General features: G+C 34.5%; 1 protein-coding gene across 1 annotated transcript in view; it reads right to left on the bottom strand.

Moving 5' to 3' along the window:
• Positions 1–17,176, bottom strand: part of Prp6 (pre-mRNA processing factor 6) — a 251,296-nt gene that overhangs the window by 67,914 nt on the left and 166,206 nt on the right. The window contains exon 16 of the mRNA XM_090405026.1: positions 12,562–12,683. Within this exon, the coding sequence (XP_090261152.1) occupies positions 12,562–12,683 (122 nt within the window). The remainder of the gene's footprint in view (positions 1–12,561; positions 12,684–17,176) is intronic.

Here is a 17,176-nt window from a genome sequence, read left to right as displayed (position 1 = left end):
GCTAAAGGCATTTTGTTTATTAATTATCTTGAAAAGGGTAAAACAATAACCGGGAAATATTATTCTGATCTTTTAACCAGACCAGACAAAAAATTTGTGAGAAAAGACCCGATTTGCAGAAGAAAATCATCCTTCATCAGGACAATGCACCTGCCCACAAAGGTGTTTTGGCAATGGAAACATTAAGGGATCTGCACTATGAATTGTTGGAACATCCACCCTACTCCCGGATTTGGCTCCCTCTGACTTCTATCTCTTCCCAAAACTAAAATTCTTCCTCACTGGTCAGTGTTTTTATTTGAATCAAGAGGTGATTGCAGCTGTAGATGGGTATTTTGCAGATCTTACTGAGAACCACTACAGGGATGGGATAATGGCACTGGAGAATCACTGGAATAAATGTATTAGTCTTAAGGGAGATTATTTTTAAAAATAAAAATAATTTTGAAATTATAAATTCATTTTTTCACTGTTAGGCTGAGAACTTTTCAGACCACCATCGCGCGTGCGTGCGTGCGTGCGTGTGTGTGTGTTTTCATAAGCTACAACCAACAATACAGATAACAAAACATACTTTTTCTTTTTGATTATGTATATTTGTATATTCCATGTAATTTTCATAAGGAATTTATACAGATGAATGATGTTTTTTTTTTTTTTTTTTTGTTTTAGATGAATTCCACTCATAAAAAAAAAGGATGCAAACCTATTGTACATTAGGGATATTGAAGACAAGCTATGGGTTACATAATCTGTGTCAAGGCACCAAACATTGACTTTTCCAGCCACTTAAGGTCTCCATTACCACATACTGGTGGCCTCACACTGAGCAATGGAATTCATCTCAAACTCTGAAGACATTCACGCCTACAGTAGGATTTGAATCTACATTGTTGGATGGAGAAACTGATTATTCTTCCCATAACTAACTAACTGGCTATGGGATAACTACTGACAATTTTATATAGATGTATGTACATTTCACTAGGTTCAAAACTACTACATATAGCATTACATAGTAATGCTGCAAATATCCAAAAGCAATTAACAAAATATATATATATATATATATATATATATATATATATTTTACCAGGTATACAGTGCATGTGTGTATACTATTTGCATCTCCATCTCATTCAGAACAGAATATTATTTTTTATGAGAGGGTATTTAAGAAGTCAATGTAGGATCTATTCTATCCGACAGAATATTAATCTAGAATGAGAAGGATGAAATTTCATAACATGTGAAATGCTTTAATTAATGAAATGTGATTTTAGAGATAAAATGATAAACTATACACAACAGATATCAGAGATATGTGATGCAACAGCATCATTACTTCCTTTTCATAATTCAGCAAGGCATTTGACTTGGCTGCTCCCAACGCAGATCCTTGCAGCCCTATCCTTCATATCACAACCATTCATCTCATGCTTATCCTAGTAGCATGAACAGTCCGCTCCACTATCCAACTTTCATTTCCCTGCTTTTGACACACACACACATCCTCTCAAGAGTAGTCTACCCAGCTTGACAATGCCACTTTCTCACTGAAATGCAGGCCATCTCTAGCAAAGAGTTCTCTCTCAAATTTATACAATGCAACCAGGTACTAAAAGTATCATGCCATTCATGATCATCACCTTTCTTCACTGTTTCCCGCTGTCATACCTTGGCAATATTTTCACAACTGTACTGTTCACGTCTGCTTCACTGTCTCCAAAAAAAAAAAAAAAAAAACACTTGAATCAAGTGCTTCACGACTGGTCTATTTGGATATAGATGCCGTTAACTTTACATTAGTTCAGATAAATTATCAGATAAAGCAAAAACATTATGAGCAGGGTCAGTATCCAGGCCAGTTTCAACCCCCCCCCCCCACTTTTTTTAAAGGTCTAATCAGTGGGAAAGGAGATAAACTCAGGAGGGTACTAAAATTAAATCAATGCAGAAGTCATATATTTTTTCTGTATACTGTATATGTGTAGTAAAATGGTGCATCACCATTATCATTAAAAATTCTGGATCAGAAATTGTTGTAGAAAGCTTTTGTACTTGGTATCTTCCCAGATCTAGCTCCCACTGATGAGATCACATAAAGGTTAAAATTGGTTAGTGACCCATCCCATGTTTATGAATTATGGAATATTGATACAACTGATGTGAAGTCAACAGTCTCTACATACAAGTAAGTCAGTAGTGAAGATATCTTACATGCAAACTTTATTTGCTTGTGCTTGGGTAAAGAATTAAAACATGAATATAATTACTTAAATTAAGGAGATATTAAATCCCACATAGTTTTAAAACCGAATAAGAAACTCAAAGATTGGAATCAGAGAGTTTCTTGCCGAATATAGTAAACTATAAAGTATCGGCGACACTAGCGTTAGCAAATGCAAGTGATCCTAGTACGTAGTACAATACCAGGGCAGCTCGTTGCAAAGGTGGAGAAGTTCAGATCACTATTCTTAGGTATTTTCCATAATGTAAAAACACATTTCCTAGGAAATGTATGCTGTTATTACATTATGGAGGGAGGTCACTACCCAGACCGGTTTCAGCCTTTTTTGAGGCTTCATCAGTGAGTAGCTAGACCTAATAATACCAAAGTGTATAGCGAAAAGAACTTATATACTCTGCGAACGAGTTATCCAAACAGGTGCAACCATTAAGTTACTTAAATATAAAGAGCTAATAAGCTTCATTTCGGTAATGAAAACATTACTTAAATTAAGGGGATATTAAATCCCACATAGTTTTAAAACCGAATAAGAAACTCAAAGATTGGAATCAGAGTTTCTTGCCGAATATAGCTACTCACTGATGCGGCCTCAAAAAAGGCTGAAACCGGTCTGGGTAGTGACCTCCCTCCATAATGTAATAACAGCATACATTTCCTAGGAAATGTGTTTTTACATTATGGAAAATACCTAAGAATAGCGATCTGAACTTCTCCACCTTTGCAACGAGCTGCCCTGGTATTGTACTACGTACTAGGATCACTTGCATTTGCTAACGCTAGTGTCGCCGATACTTTATAGTTTACTATATTCGGCAAGAAACTCTCTGATTCCAATCTTTGAGTTTCTTATTCGGTTTTAAAACTATGTGGGATTTAATATCCCCTTAATTTAAGTAATGTTTTCATTGCCGAAATGAAGCTTATTAGTTCTTTATATTTAAATGAATATAATTTCTTGTCAAGCATAAAATGCATTGTAAACAAGTGGAAACTTTCTACGACTCTGATCCACAGTTTTTAATAATATGATGATACACCACTTTACTACTTGTATATGGGAAAAAAAATTGCATTGGGTTAACATATCTCCACGGGTCTAGTTCCCGCTGATGAGACCTCAAAAAAGGAGTTTAAACTGGCCTGGGTAGCAACCTTTCCCATATTTTTGCATTATGAGATACTGAGGCAACTGATGTGAAATTAACAGCCTCTATATACAAGTAGGCTAGTCGTGAAGTAACTTCATGGACAAACATGGTTTCCTTATGCTTGGGTAAAATATTAAAATAAGAATACAATATATGCTTTATAACTAAGTGTAAAAAATTTCAATAATCAATTCTATATTTTCTCTCCTCTTCAATCTCTCTCTCTCTCTTCCTGTTGCTTCTCCCAATTAAAATACACCTTTAAAATCTGCTCAGTTTGAAACATCCTTTCCACCTTAAGAGACACACAGAATCCTGCCCCAATCCTATTTTACAACATTCTGCTGCCATCATCTTCAGCTCCTCTTTCATTGGAGATTTTCTTTTTCAACAGCCAGCTTCTTCTATAATTGTCCTTATAAACACTGTATCTACCTGAATTCATCCTCAAACTCAATTCGCTTCTAATATCCTCTTCCTTTGCAGACAACCTCACCCATTTTTTACATCTTCCATACTAACTTTATTGTCGCTCCTCAGTTGTTTCTTCACCATTTCACTTTAATCTTTTACCTGCTTCCTCCTTCTTCTTACCAATCCCAACTCTTTTTTTATCATACTATTCACCATCATACCACATTTATTTTATCTAATTTTTTCCTTGCCTATTTCACTTGATAGTATTTGCATTACTTTTGCAGAATTCTTTCATAAAAGGTCAACCATTTGATTTTTTTTTTTTTTTGCTCCATTTTAAATTATTCATTCATTCATTATTCTCAATATATTCTCTTTTGAAGGAGAGAAAGTGCAATGACTCAACTTAAATAGCTATGGTACACAACTTCAGCTTTAGGCAAAAATCTACTTCAAGTACAGCCTGGATGTTGAAGCACTATTTATAACTTAGGATCTAAAGAGAAGAAGGAAAGAGTGAACTCAGTAACTGTGCCACTCTCTTATACAACACCCTTGAGAATTACCATATTTTTCTCCTTATAAGATGCACCGTTGTATTGGATGCATCGCATTTCCCAAGTGAAATTGCTGGGGGAAAATATTTTTCGCAGTATAAGACACAAATTATGTATCAAATTTTTCATGTAAATATTAATTTTTTTATTTTAAATTTTAATACATGGTATTATCCATTTATTAGATAAAAAATTATTCTTAAGAATTCATTAAATCATTAAAAATATTATATATACTGTATTTGCCGGTGTATAAGACACACTTTTTTTTCTTTGAAAATAGGTCTGAAAAACAGGGTGCATCTTATACGCCGATACTCAGTTTTTTATTACTTTCATTTCTGGAAAGTTTCTCTGTTCCAAGTTACATGATTTCTTTCTTGCAGTGTGTGAGAGCATTCCAGTTATGTATAAATAACATTTGGTCTAGGTGCTCTGGAGGACTGTTGAAGAAGCCTGCCCTGCTAGTATAAGATCAGTTTTGTTCTCACAGAACAGATGTTAAAAATAAATTCAAGGAATTGAAAACTCAGCTAGCTGTAATTCCAGGAAGTCTAACTAGTCAGCTTCAACCTTTAGATGTCTGTATTAATAAACCATTTAAAGGATTTATGAAGGAGAAGTGAAACACTTCATCCATGGATGCAGTCTTCAGAGTTTGAAGTTATGCCATCAGGAAGAAGGAAGAGGCCTAGCATTTCGAAAGTTTGTAAGTGGGTCAAAGCTTCATGGGATGCCGTGAAAACTGAGACGGTGGCTAAATCATTTAAGAAGTGTGGCATTAGTAATGCACTGGATGGTACAGAGGAAAATTTGTTATATGAGGACTCAAATTCTGATTTAGAAGAGGTTTCAAGTGTCTCTTATTTAGATCTGGAGATGAATTTCTGGGTTTTGATGAAGAATATTAAAAGGTGGGTACTCTTTCCTAGTTAGATTAGGTATTTGTTGAAAGTAGACCTACTTATTACTTTATATTTGAAATACTGTAAATTCATTAGGATATTCAGGGATAAAGTTTTTTTCCTAAAAAATGTGTACAAAATAGGGGGTGCGTCTTATACGCCGGCAAATACGGTATATATAATATAAACAAAATAATTTTTATAAATTTCATTAATCTTTTCAAATCTTTATTCATCTTCACTCCCAAAATTTTCTGAACTTGATTCTTCATCAGAAACCGAGTCATCGCTGTCTTGAAATAATAAGTCATCCTCCTTACTATTAAGAGAATTACTAATGCCAAACTTTTGAAATGATTTTATAATGATTTTGGGTTTCAGTTCATTCCATGAACTCTTTACCCATTCGCACACCTGTGAAATTGTGGCCTTCTTTGTCCTACCTGTAGATTTTCCTCAAATTTGGAGATTGCATCTAATTGAGCCATTTTTCTCTCATAAATCATTTAAATGGTTTGTTTATTGATACATCTAAAGGTTGAAGAGTGGAGGTGCATCGTCCTGGGATAACTGCTATTTTTGTATTCATTTTGCAAAGTTCATTTGTAACAGTTTCTATTTTATGGCATCTAAACTGATGCCATACTAACAAAACAGGTTTCTGACATAAACTGGCGCGACATCCAGACCACACCGTCTTTATTATCCATACTTTCATCCATTCCTCATCCATCCTTTTGGATGAATATGAATATAAACTTTTGGGAAGTTTTAGTTTGGGAATTTTTTTTTTTTTTTTTTAAATTAAAAAAGGTGGCAATTTTGTTTCATCCACACGTACAACAAAACAACAGTATAGTGGGTCTTTTGGTGACCAGAAGTTTTAACAATAATATATATATATATTTTACCTTTGGAGTCGACAGTCTTTGTTTGAGAGCACATCAAAAGTCAGAGGCATCCATATATGCTATCTGTGAAAGTTGAAAACTGTCTTGTTTTCTAGCATTTATGATGAATCTGTGAAACTCAATAATTTTATTTTCTAATTCGTACGACATTTTTTGTGATATTTTCATTTTTGCACGCATGCATAAATCATTTCTCTTCATAAATCTAAAGCACCATGATGCCAACCCTGTAAAATTGATGATATTACTTTCTGTTGCCAATAATTTTGCTCACTGAATAATCATTTTTGTAGATTCTGAGCAACCAGATCTTCTTTGATCCATTATCCAAGTTTTTAATTCATTTTCAACTTCTGGCCATTTTGCCAAATCTCTGCAGAAAACTAAAGTGCTGCTCAGCTATCCTATTGTCATTCTTTTTTTGCATACTCAATCAGACTAAGCTTAAATGCAATCATATAGCCATGTCTGTGCTTTGTAGAATTCATGTGTTATAAAAAAAATAAAAAATGTAAATATATAATGTATTGATTACTAGTTTAAATGCATGATTGTTAACGACCATGCAACCATTCAAACTGATCACACATTACCAACAAGCGATGACACACCGTAACTGTGCACATAAAAACTGCACATACATAAAAAAAACACATTGGTGCATAAGATGCACTGGTTTATAAGATGCATCCTAATTTTCAGATAAATTTTAGGTACTAAAAAAAACACATCTTATAAGGCAAAAAATATGGTAATCCTTTAAAGAAATCTCATTTCTTTAAAGAATTAATAAAGAGGAATGATACCTACTAGATGTAGATTGTCATGATTTCTATGAGATTTTACCAACAAGTAGTCATGCAAGGGTATATGATGAACTGGAGGACTGTCTGGAAATGGATTGTGATATATAAAGATTGTATCCTTTTCTTTTTTCTCTCTTTTCACTGTATGAGCAAGCTGATAAGATAATATTCCAAGTATGACATTTTTTGTTTTTTTCACGTCTTATACTGTATAACTATTAGCTCCAATATCAGTGTAAATTAAAAAATTAACTGGATGTTGATGGGAAAAGACTGAATTTCATCTTCTGCGATACTTTGTGTTCCTATTTTTTTTAATATGAGCATTTGGATGAGATTGTAGTATTTCATTTATGATATATAAATTTTCATTTCCATGTTATTATTCTGCATAACAAGTTTTAACATCTGTGTAAACTGAGAAAATTAATTTATGAAAAGTAGCATATATATATATATATATATATGAAAGAGCAAAATCCAGAAGAAAGCAGGTGACTAGTGATGTGCTGCATGGCTCTGTGCTTAAACCACTGCTATTTAATTTGTACATAAACGATACAGGAAAAAATCTGAAGGGAAATAATCTGAATTCAGTTGTTTGCTGATGATACAAAGTTGGGTAAGGTAATAGTTAATCAAGGTGATGTAGAGAGCTTGTAGGATGATTTAAATAGACTAACAGCATGGTCAAAACAATGGTGTGTCAATTTAATGTGGAAATGTGTAAAGTTATATTTTTTGGAATACAAAGATTACAAGCTGTGTACCACACTGAGGGAACTGTACTCCAGGAAATTGATGAAGCCAGAGATTTGGGGGTATTAGTAGATAGAGAGAGATGCAGTTTAGAGGGCATACTGCTAAAATAGCCAGGGTAGTTCACAAGATTACTTGATTATTGAGAACACACAAAAAGGAGAGATAAGGGAGTTAACATTCCTCTTTATAAAGCCTTGATATGACCATATTTGGATTACTATATTCAGGTCTTGTGGAATGCTTCCTATGAGTACAGACTGAGGGTTTGTGGGTTGCAAAAGTTGGATGATAGGTGAAAAAAGTGAAGGATATGATAGAAAACATTTAAGTTACTTAAAGGATTTTATATGATTAATACAAAGGAAATATTTCAGCACTTGGCTAGAGGAAGTAGGACAAAAGATCAACCCTCAAAGCTGGATAAGAGTGTGGTGAGCAGGGGTGTAAGGACTAGATTTTTCACTGGTGAGTAGTGAATGAATGGAATGGGTTGCCTGAGTCAGCTGTGAGTGCTTTATATGTTAAAGGTTTCAAGGAGTTATTATAGATATTGTGTTTGATAGTAAGATCTGATAATGTTGGAGTCTTGACAAGTAACAAACTGATTTGGAGGAAAATTGTAGATAGGAAGTTAGTAATGATGTAAATTTTTCATGTAGTACCATCATATCCTGTACACCCCTTGAGGGTACATGGCAGGAATTTGATGAAGATGATGTGTTTGATAGTTAGGTACAACAAATATTATGTTGATAAGACTCATCGTGGGAGACCCATGATGAGTCTTAGGACTCCATGGAGGTGCCCATGAAATAATAATAAAGACAGCAAAATATCTTGTCTGGAGTAACTTTGAAAGATTGTTAGATAAGTTGTGACAATCGTGGTCTTGAATAGTAGTGGCAGAAAATATTCAAGAGGAAAATGCAATCAGAAGTACATATCAATACTTGAGATAGAAAAGTCATCAGAATTCAGAAATGTGGAAAGGCAGCCAGTGTAGATGCTATATGAACAGAAAGCAGTTTTACAGTAATACATAAATTGTAAGTCAACAGAATTGAACATGTAAAATCAGGTAAGAGTGCATGCTATCATCACTGTTAATCATTATCTTTTTTTTCGCATAATTATAAAAACATACGCATACCACAGTAAGACACCTACTCACTATCCATCTCAAAAGTACAGTATTGTTAAATCTTCAGTGTCTAGTAACATAAAAATTTGTTCCTCTGAAAGTGGCTCAAAGAACAGGGAAACTATCAAAACAGCTTCTAAATGGCTATAACTCAAGAATAAGATAAAAAATAATTAACAACCCTCCTTATACAGCATCCAAGGAAAGAAGTTCACACCACTCCTATACCTAAGAAAGTTCTGAATACAGAGCAAAGATTATAAAAAAACACAAACTCACTGCTACCTTCAAGCTCATCAACAAAATTCACAATCTGTTATCTTCTTCAAAGGACAAATTTTCATCCATGATGCCACCTAATGTATAGCAAGTGCTATGTTCGTGCAACTTGTCTCGCTACAAATAAACATGAACAGTTGAAAACCATGTTTTTGAACATCAAGATATCTAGCTTATCAAACCTCATAAATCTGGCCTAGCAGAATGTGGAATAGTAAACATTAGCTACAGGATCCAATGGGATAACACCAAACTATTACATAGATCTATGTATAAATATAAACATATGTTCAAAGAAAGTAATAAATCACTACTTCATCAACCAAACTTCAACTGAAATGACTGCCTTATCATCTTGAAAGTTTGAAAAATTGTAATCCTTAATTGTATTAAATAGGTTGTACAGTGGTACCTTGAGATACGAATGCCCCAACATACGAGTTTTTTGAGATACGACCTGTCACTAGGTCGATTTTTTGCCTTGAGTTACGAGCCTACTTCGGCGACGTCACAACCACCACTCTGCTCAGATTCCCGAGTCTTGCGTGTCATTCAGTTCACATGTTTACCTCACCGCAGAAGCATTTCTGTCGTGTTGTTTTAATTTTGTGTTTTTTTTTTTTTTTGTATGTACAGTTATTTAGCAAATTTTTTTCATATAACCATGAGTCCAAAGAAGGTTAGTGTAAAGAACAGTGGTGAGAAAAGGAGAAAGGTGATATCCATGGAATTAAAGCATGAGATAACAGACAAACATGAGCAAGGCATATGAGTAATAGACTAGGCAATGCAGCATGGTCGCACTACTTCTACGATATGTACTATTCTGAAGCAGAAGGACTCGATAAAAACTATAACTCCAGCTAAGGGCGTTAAAATTATTTCAAAGCTATGCAACTCTATCCATGAAAAGATGGAGAACCTGCTGATTTTTTGGTTGACAGGGAAGCAGCTCGCAGGAGACACTGTGACAGAGACTATAATTTGCGAGAAGGCACAAGCCATTTACGCAGATTTGCTGCAGCAGACCCCCAGATACTTCAGCACAGGAGGCTTCACAAGAGCAGTTCAAAGCTAGTTGTGGGTGGTTCGAAAATTTCCAAAAAAGGACAGCATTCACTCCGTTGTCAGGCATGGTGAGGCAGCGAGCTCTGATTCTAAGGCAGCTGAGGAATTTGTAAAAAACCTTTGCTGAATTGATCAAAGCCAAAGGATACATCCCCCAACAAGCCCTTCTCATCCTTGACAATGCTCCTGTCCACCCACCAAACCTTGAGGACGACATCCTCGAGGAGTTCAGCTTTATAAAGGTTCTCTACTTTCCATCCAACACCACCCCTATCCTACAGCCCATGGACCAACAGGTGATCTCCAATTTCAAGAAACCTTTTACCAAACACATGTTCTGACGTTGCTTTGAGGTTACGGAGAGCACAACCCTCACCCTTCGAGAGTTCTGGAAGGACCACTACAACATATGCATCAAAATTATTGATATGGCCTGGCAGGGTGTTACAAAAAGGACCTTGACCTCTGCATGGAAAAAGCTGTTGCCTGAGGCTGTGGCTGAAAGGGACTTTGAAGGATTTAGACCTGAACAGGAAGTGCTGGAGGAGATTGTGTCCCTTGGAAAGTCCATAGGCCTGGAGGTGGATGAGGGGAGACATCGAAAGCCTTGTCGCCGCACATTCCGAGGAACTGACGATGGAGGAGTTGACGGAACTACACACACACAGCAACATTCGGAGGTTCTGCAGGAGAGTGATACAACTGCAGAGGCAGAGGAGGTTATCTCTTCAAGTGAAATAAAGAAAGTGTTGGCAATGTGGGAAAAAGTTTCACTTTATTGAAAAGAAACACCCTGAAAAAGTTGCAACTGGTCGTGCAGCGACGCTATTTCATGACACTTGCCTAACTCATTTCAGAAACATTCTAAAAGGGAGGAAGAAGCTTGTCAAAGCTCCTTGGACAAGTTTCTATTGAAACGCACCGTGGATGAAGTGACAAAAGCATGGCAAAAAAGAAAAAAACTAGTGAAGAAGAAAATTAAGTTAAGCAAAAGTGAAGTGAAAGAAAAAATTAATACCATACACTAATCGGCTCTGCCAACATCTGTTTATTTCTTTAGATTCTCGTTTACATGTATGTATGTATGTACAGCATTTGGTTTTATTTTGTTTGTATACAATATTTGTTCATTATAAATACATTATTATAAAAAAATTGGAGTGGTTTTTTGGGGGCTGGTACGAATTAATCTTATTTTAATTCATTTCAATGGGGAAAACTGATTTGAGATATGAGCATTTTGACTTATGAGCTCGGTCATGGAATGAATTAAACTCGTATCTCAAGGTATCACTGTATTTTATTTTAATTTTATTTTCAGTCCAAGACCAGGTGACTACACATAAAGAGGGATTCCAATGTAATGCATTTACTCTACTGTTTCTTTTGTTTAAATTTCTCACTGTTGTTCTTGCTTATACTGATGATGTCTTGTGATATATAAGATGAAATATTTGTAGAGTAAATCATTATCTATATGGATCATATTATGAAGGAAAATAGCATTAGACTAGACATCAAAATCATCAGCAATGTCAAACTCAGTTCCTCACTTTATGCAGATCATGTTATAACCCAAAATAAATAAATTTCAATTCTAACTCAAATGAATAGCTGCTGTAATAAATGTGGCGTAAAAAGAAAATTTAAAAAAAAAATACGAAAAAGGCATTTACATGGAAAACATTAATTGCAATTTCAATGGAGAGCCTACTGGTTCACCACTGAAACCTTTAGGCATAATATTTAATGACGGCAATTAAATATGAATGACAAGGAAAAAATCCTGGAAGAAGGCTACATACCAATGAACTGATGTAGTTAGCAATGTCTCAGAATATTATACCAAAATCTATGTTTTGATATTGGAAAACCTGGCAAATTATATTATATTATACCCATATTATAATATGGGTATAACCAACATTAACTATTCCACTCATTCACCACTCTCTAAGCAAAACATTTTGTCCACACACTCTTACTATACACACTATATATATATATATATTCATCAGGTATGGAAAAATTTCTTTTGTGTCAATCTTTTAGAATCCTTTTAGCAATTTATAAGTTTCTTTCATCTTCCTTCTCTTCTGCATGTCAACTAAATTCTCAATCCCCACACACCTCTAATCTATCCTTACAAGGAGCATTCTACAGACCTATTAACAACTTGGTCACTCATTTCTGATTAATAATAGATTAATTTGAAAAAATTATATACATCCTTTTTTATATCATAATCTTTTATATACATCCTGTATATAAAAGATTCAAACGCTTGTGTTTGAATCTTTTATACAACATTCTTACCGTGTGCCATGATTCTTTTCAAAGTATGCTGCTCTTAACCAGATGCTCTTCTTACTTGGAAAAACTGAAAGAGCATGTGCATAAATTGCCCTTGCACATTCATAAGCTGACTGGGAAGCACACTATAAGACAATTTTACATATGAAACAAGCGTATTAGCTTTATATATATATACAAAGAAAAAACTACTATTTATATATTCTTGATCTGAGGATAAAAGAATTAAAGGTATTATTTTGACTTAACTACAGGTTATCTGAGTAATTACATTCTTATTAGATTTTAATGCATAATTACTTGTGATACAATAAGTAACAAAATAAATATTACAGAAATGCTTCCATTTTTTCCATCATAATATTCTTTTCATATTGAAAAAAAAAAAAAAAAAAAATATATATATATATATATATATATATTTTTTTTCAGAATTCATTTTTGCTCGGTTGGAATATTATTCAAAAAACTTTAATGACTGTTACTGAGAGATAAAAAGATAACATGGTATATTTAAAAAGATACTACTAGTTAACAAGTTTCGTTGAATAGATCAACATCTTCAGGTATCACAAACAAAGAAATATATAAAGAATTACAGAGACTTAAAATTGAAATAACAGAACAAGTACAAAAAGATAGTAGCGTGTTTGAAAACAAAATGCAAGCTTGAGTTCCAAACAAACGTATACTATGCGCTGTCGCGAGTGCGCCAATACTGAACAGAGGCAAATGTTAGATCTACTAACATTTTTCATTGCCATGATGAATTGGAGAGAAAAATTGTAGAATCTAGGGAAATCATCCTCAACCCTGAACATCTAAATAATAACTTGAGCTACAACCTCCCAGATAGTCATTCAGCTGTAATCATGTACTGGCGTTCACGTGATGCTGCAAGCACGCATTCTCCTAACAATCTAACAAACGAAAGAACAGCTTTAAATACAACTACAATGTTTCATACTAATTATGTATAGAGACTCTCTATGTTGTTCATAGTTTTTTTTTAACCTTCAGTGTTTAGTGTTTTTTCTTTTATAATGTCATCTGATGAAGGCTGTTATAATCCGAAACTAGTCGTGTTTTACTATTAAACCCTCTATTACCTAACTCTCGGTTTAAGTCATTCAACTCTTTTCACAATATGTATTTCAACCAAGTCAATAATTCATCATACATCTATAGCCTTAATGAAGAGGCTTCTATTTCTAATACAAAAAGAAACTTCAAGAAAACACTGAGGAGAATAGGACTAAGCATCAACAGGTTAGTCTTTCTTAATGTTGCAAATTCCATGCTGTCTTTCCTGAATTTATTTCCTTCAAATATAACAACAGAACGTGCAAAGAGAGTCTATCATAAAGCTAAATTAGACCTACTGGCTGAAAGAATCTCTAATACGAAATGTACTCTCTCTTTTCTGTTCACCAAGAAAAGAACTTTAGCTCAAATACTCAAATACTAGAAGCAACTTTAGATAATGAGAGCTGGCATATCTTTAATATGAACTGTGAATCTCAAGCAGCCCAAATACAATATGATAACAAAGTAAATCTTATCAGAAAATTTGAAACATTAAAAAGAGTACAAAATAATAGGAACTTCTCAAAACCACACATCAACTTTGATAAACTCGTAATTAACAAATCTTCTCACATACTTTCAGACGAAGAAAAAAGCATCCTTAGTAGAGGTCTAAATTTTATTCCTTCTCCAATATTTATTCCAAAAGAATCACTCCTTACCAAAATAGAAAAAGCTACTTCATTCCTCCCTTCACAAGATGCAAAACTTCTACGTATTGAATCCATCTTTATTATTAATAATGCAAAACCACTGGCAGATAACATTACTTCGACAGAACGCAAAGCAATTAAGAGTTTAAAAAATAACAGAGATATAATTATTCTTTCCGCAGACAAAGGCAATGCAACAGTTATCCTCAACTCTGAAGATTACCAAAATAAGATACTTGATTTACTCCAAAGTGATACCTACTCAATACTTGAGAGAGATCCAACTCGAGAACTTCAAAATCATACCAACAACTTATTGAAAACTACCACTGAACCATCTCGAAACATTCATCTGGCTCTACGCACTCTCCATCCTCTTATTCCGCGCATATATGGAGTTCCAAAAATCCATAAGGAAAACATCCGACTATGTCCCATTGTGTAAGGTATTGATTCTCCTACGTACAAACTTTCTAAACATCTTGCAAAATACCTCAAATGTTTTTCAGGCAAGTCCTCATCCTTTATCAATAACACAGCAGCCTTTGTTTCATACATTAAGGATGTGACAGTTAATGAAGATGAAATCATGGCTAGCTTCGACATAATTTTCTTGTTCACTAATATCCCAACAGACGAAGTCATAACATTACTCAAGGACAAGTTACCCAAAAAAATGTTGGCCTTGCTTACCCATTGCATCAAGTCCGGTTACTTTAGATTCCAATATACCATACACAAGCAGAATCATGGTCTGGCGATGGGTAATCCTTTATCCCCTGTTCTTACAAATATTTACTTGGAGGATTTTGAAGCCAAGGCTATCTCTTCCTTTACTTTAACACCTAAAGTTTGAAAATGTTATGTGGATGACGTTTTCCTCATGGACATGATTCCCTAAAGCATCTCAATAATTGACATCCAAGTATAAAGTTCACAGCAGAGCTTGAAACTGGTAGTTCCCTGCCTTTCCTAGATGCGAAACTGACCCAGTCTTCTGGTAAACTTAAAATTTCGATGTATAGAAAGCCTACACATACCAACAGATATCTTCATGGTCGGTCCCATCACTTCCCTCCCCAAAAACTTAGAATTTCTACCTTGGGACATAGAGCTCGCTCTCTTCTTGATGACCCAAATGAACTTCAAAAAAAGAAATCAACTATCTCAAAACTACTTTCATACTTAATGGATATTCTAAAAGAATTATTGAAAAATTCCTTCTTAATCCTCCTAGTCATCACACTGAAGAAATAAATACATTTAAAGGCAATATATCTATTCCGTACATAAGTTCAGTTTCACAAAAATTAGCCAAGGTTCTAAAAAAATACAGTATCAGAACTTTGTTCACTCCACTTCCAAAAATCCGCTCCTTAATTAGCCACCCCAAACCATGTCATCATCATCTTAAATTTCCTGGTGTGTACAAAATTTGGTGTGATTGTGATATTCCTTATTTTGGCCAGACAGACAAACCTATTGCATTATGCATGGAGGAACATGAGGGACATTGCTTACAAGAGACAGCGAGCCAGTGCCTTATCAAGCCATATCCTTTTCTCGGCTAATCCTAATGACGAAACCCCAAGTCACACAGTCCACTAGGACAGATCTACTAACATTTTTCATTGCCATGATGAATTGGAGAGAAAAATCGTAGAATCTAGGGAAATCATCCTCAACCCTGAACATCTATATAATAACTTGAGCTACAACCTCCCAGATAGTCATTCAGCTATAATCATGTACTGACGTTCATGCGATGCTGCAAGCACGCACTCTCCTAACAATGCAACAAAACGAAAGAACAGCTTTAAATACAACTACAATGTTTTCATACTAATTATGTATAGAGACTCTCTTATGTTGTTCATAGTTTTTTCAGTGTTTAGTTTTTTTTTTCTTTTATAATGTCACCTGATGAAGGCATTGAGAGAGATCCAACTATAAGCCGAAACTAGTCGTGTTTTACTATTAAACCCTTTTTTACCTAACTCTCGGTTTAAGTCATTCAACTCTTTTTACAATATATATATATATATATATATATATATATATATATATAAATGATCTAGCACTTTTCTCAAAGCATGGAAGCAAGCATATTATATCCATGCTATTCCAAAAGAGGGAAAAGTACACCATGAAACCACCAAACTATCACCAACACCTCACTCCTCTCTAAAATAATAGAGAAAGTTATCAACATTCAACTTCTCCACTACCCAGAGGCTCACCAGTTTAGATTCTGCCAATCAAAATCCACAGCTAACCATGGAAATATTCATAGAAACAAGTGCTATTTTTCTTGTTTGATCACATCTGGCATCTGGGTATCCAGCTTTCTCTCTTGTCGTTCATTGCATGTCATGGAGGATGGTTCCCCGTCTTCGAAATTCACTACCAATAAAGAAGCACCTCAGGGCTCCATCACTTACTCTCTCTTTCTCCTATACATAAATGACCTAACCTACTGTCAATCACCATTAATTCTGTTCACAGCTTTGCTGATGATAGTACTCTCCATTCATCGTTCTTACTTTAGACTGTGTTGTTAAGTGTGCTGTTTAATCATGACTATTTTCATGCAATATTATTTCAAAAGTATTCTATATTATGGCACCGACGTATATCAGAAAAATGGCAGCAAAGACATCAATGTTGAATGATATTAATATGCAAGATTTAGTGTGATGTAGCATGTATTTAATGTATTCATTATCAAGAGTCCAACTTTGTCCCACTTTCTTCTACATGAATATAGCAAAATCACGGAAATCCAAAATCTTTCAATCCACAAAGACATACCACCACTAGAAATAAACAGGCTAAAGTCAAGGCACCCTCCAATCTTAACAGCGAAAAATCTTGCAGAG

This window comes from Typopeltis vanoorti, chromosome 15 (genome assembly GCF_054136105.1).
Source record: "Typopeltis vanoorti isolate ZY-2024b chromosome 15, IOZ_Tvanoo_1.0, whole genome shotgun sequence".
In the NCBI taxonomy this organism is placed as follows: domain Eukaryota; kingdom Metazoa; phylum Arthropoda; class Arachnida; order Uropygi; family Thelyphonidae; genus Typopeltis; species Typopeltis vanoorti.
This window is presented reverse-complemented; position numbering and strand designations above follow the sequence as displayed.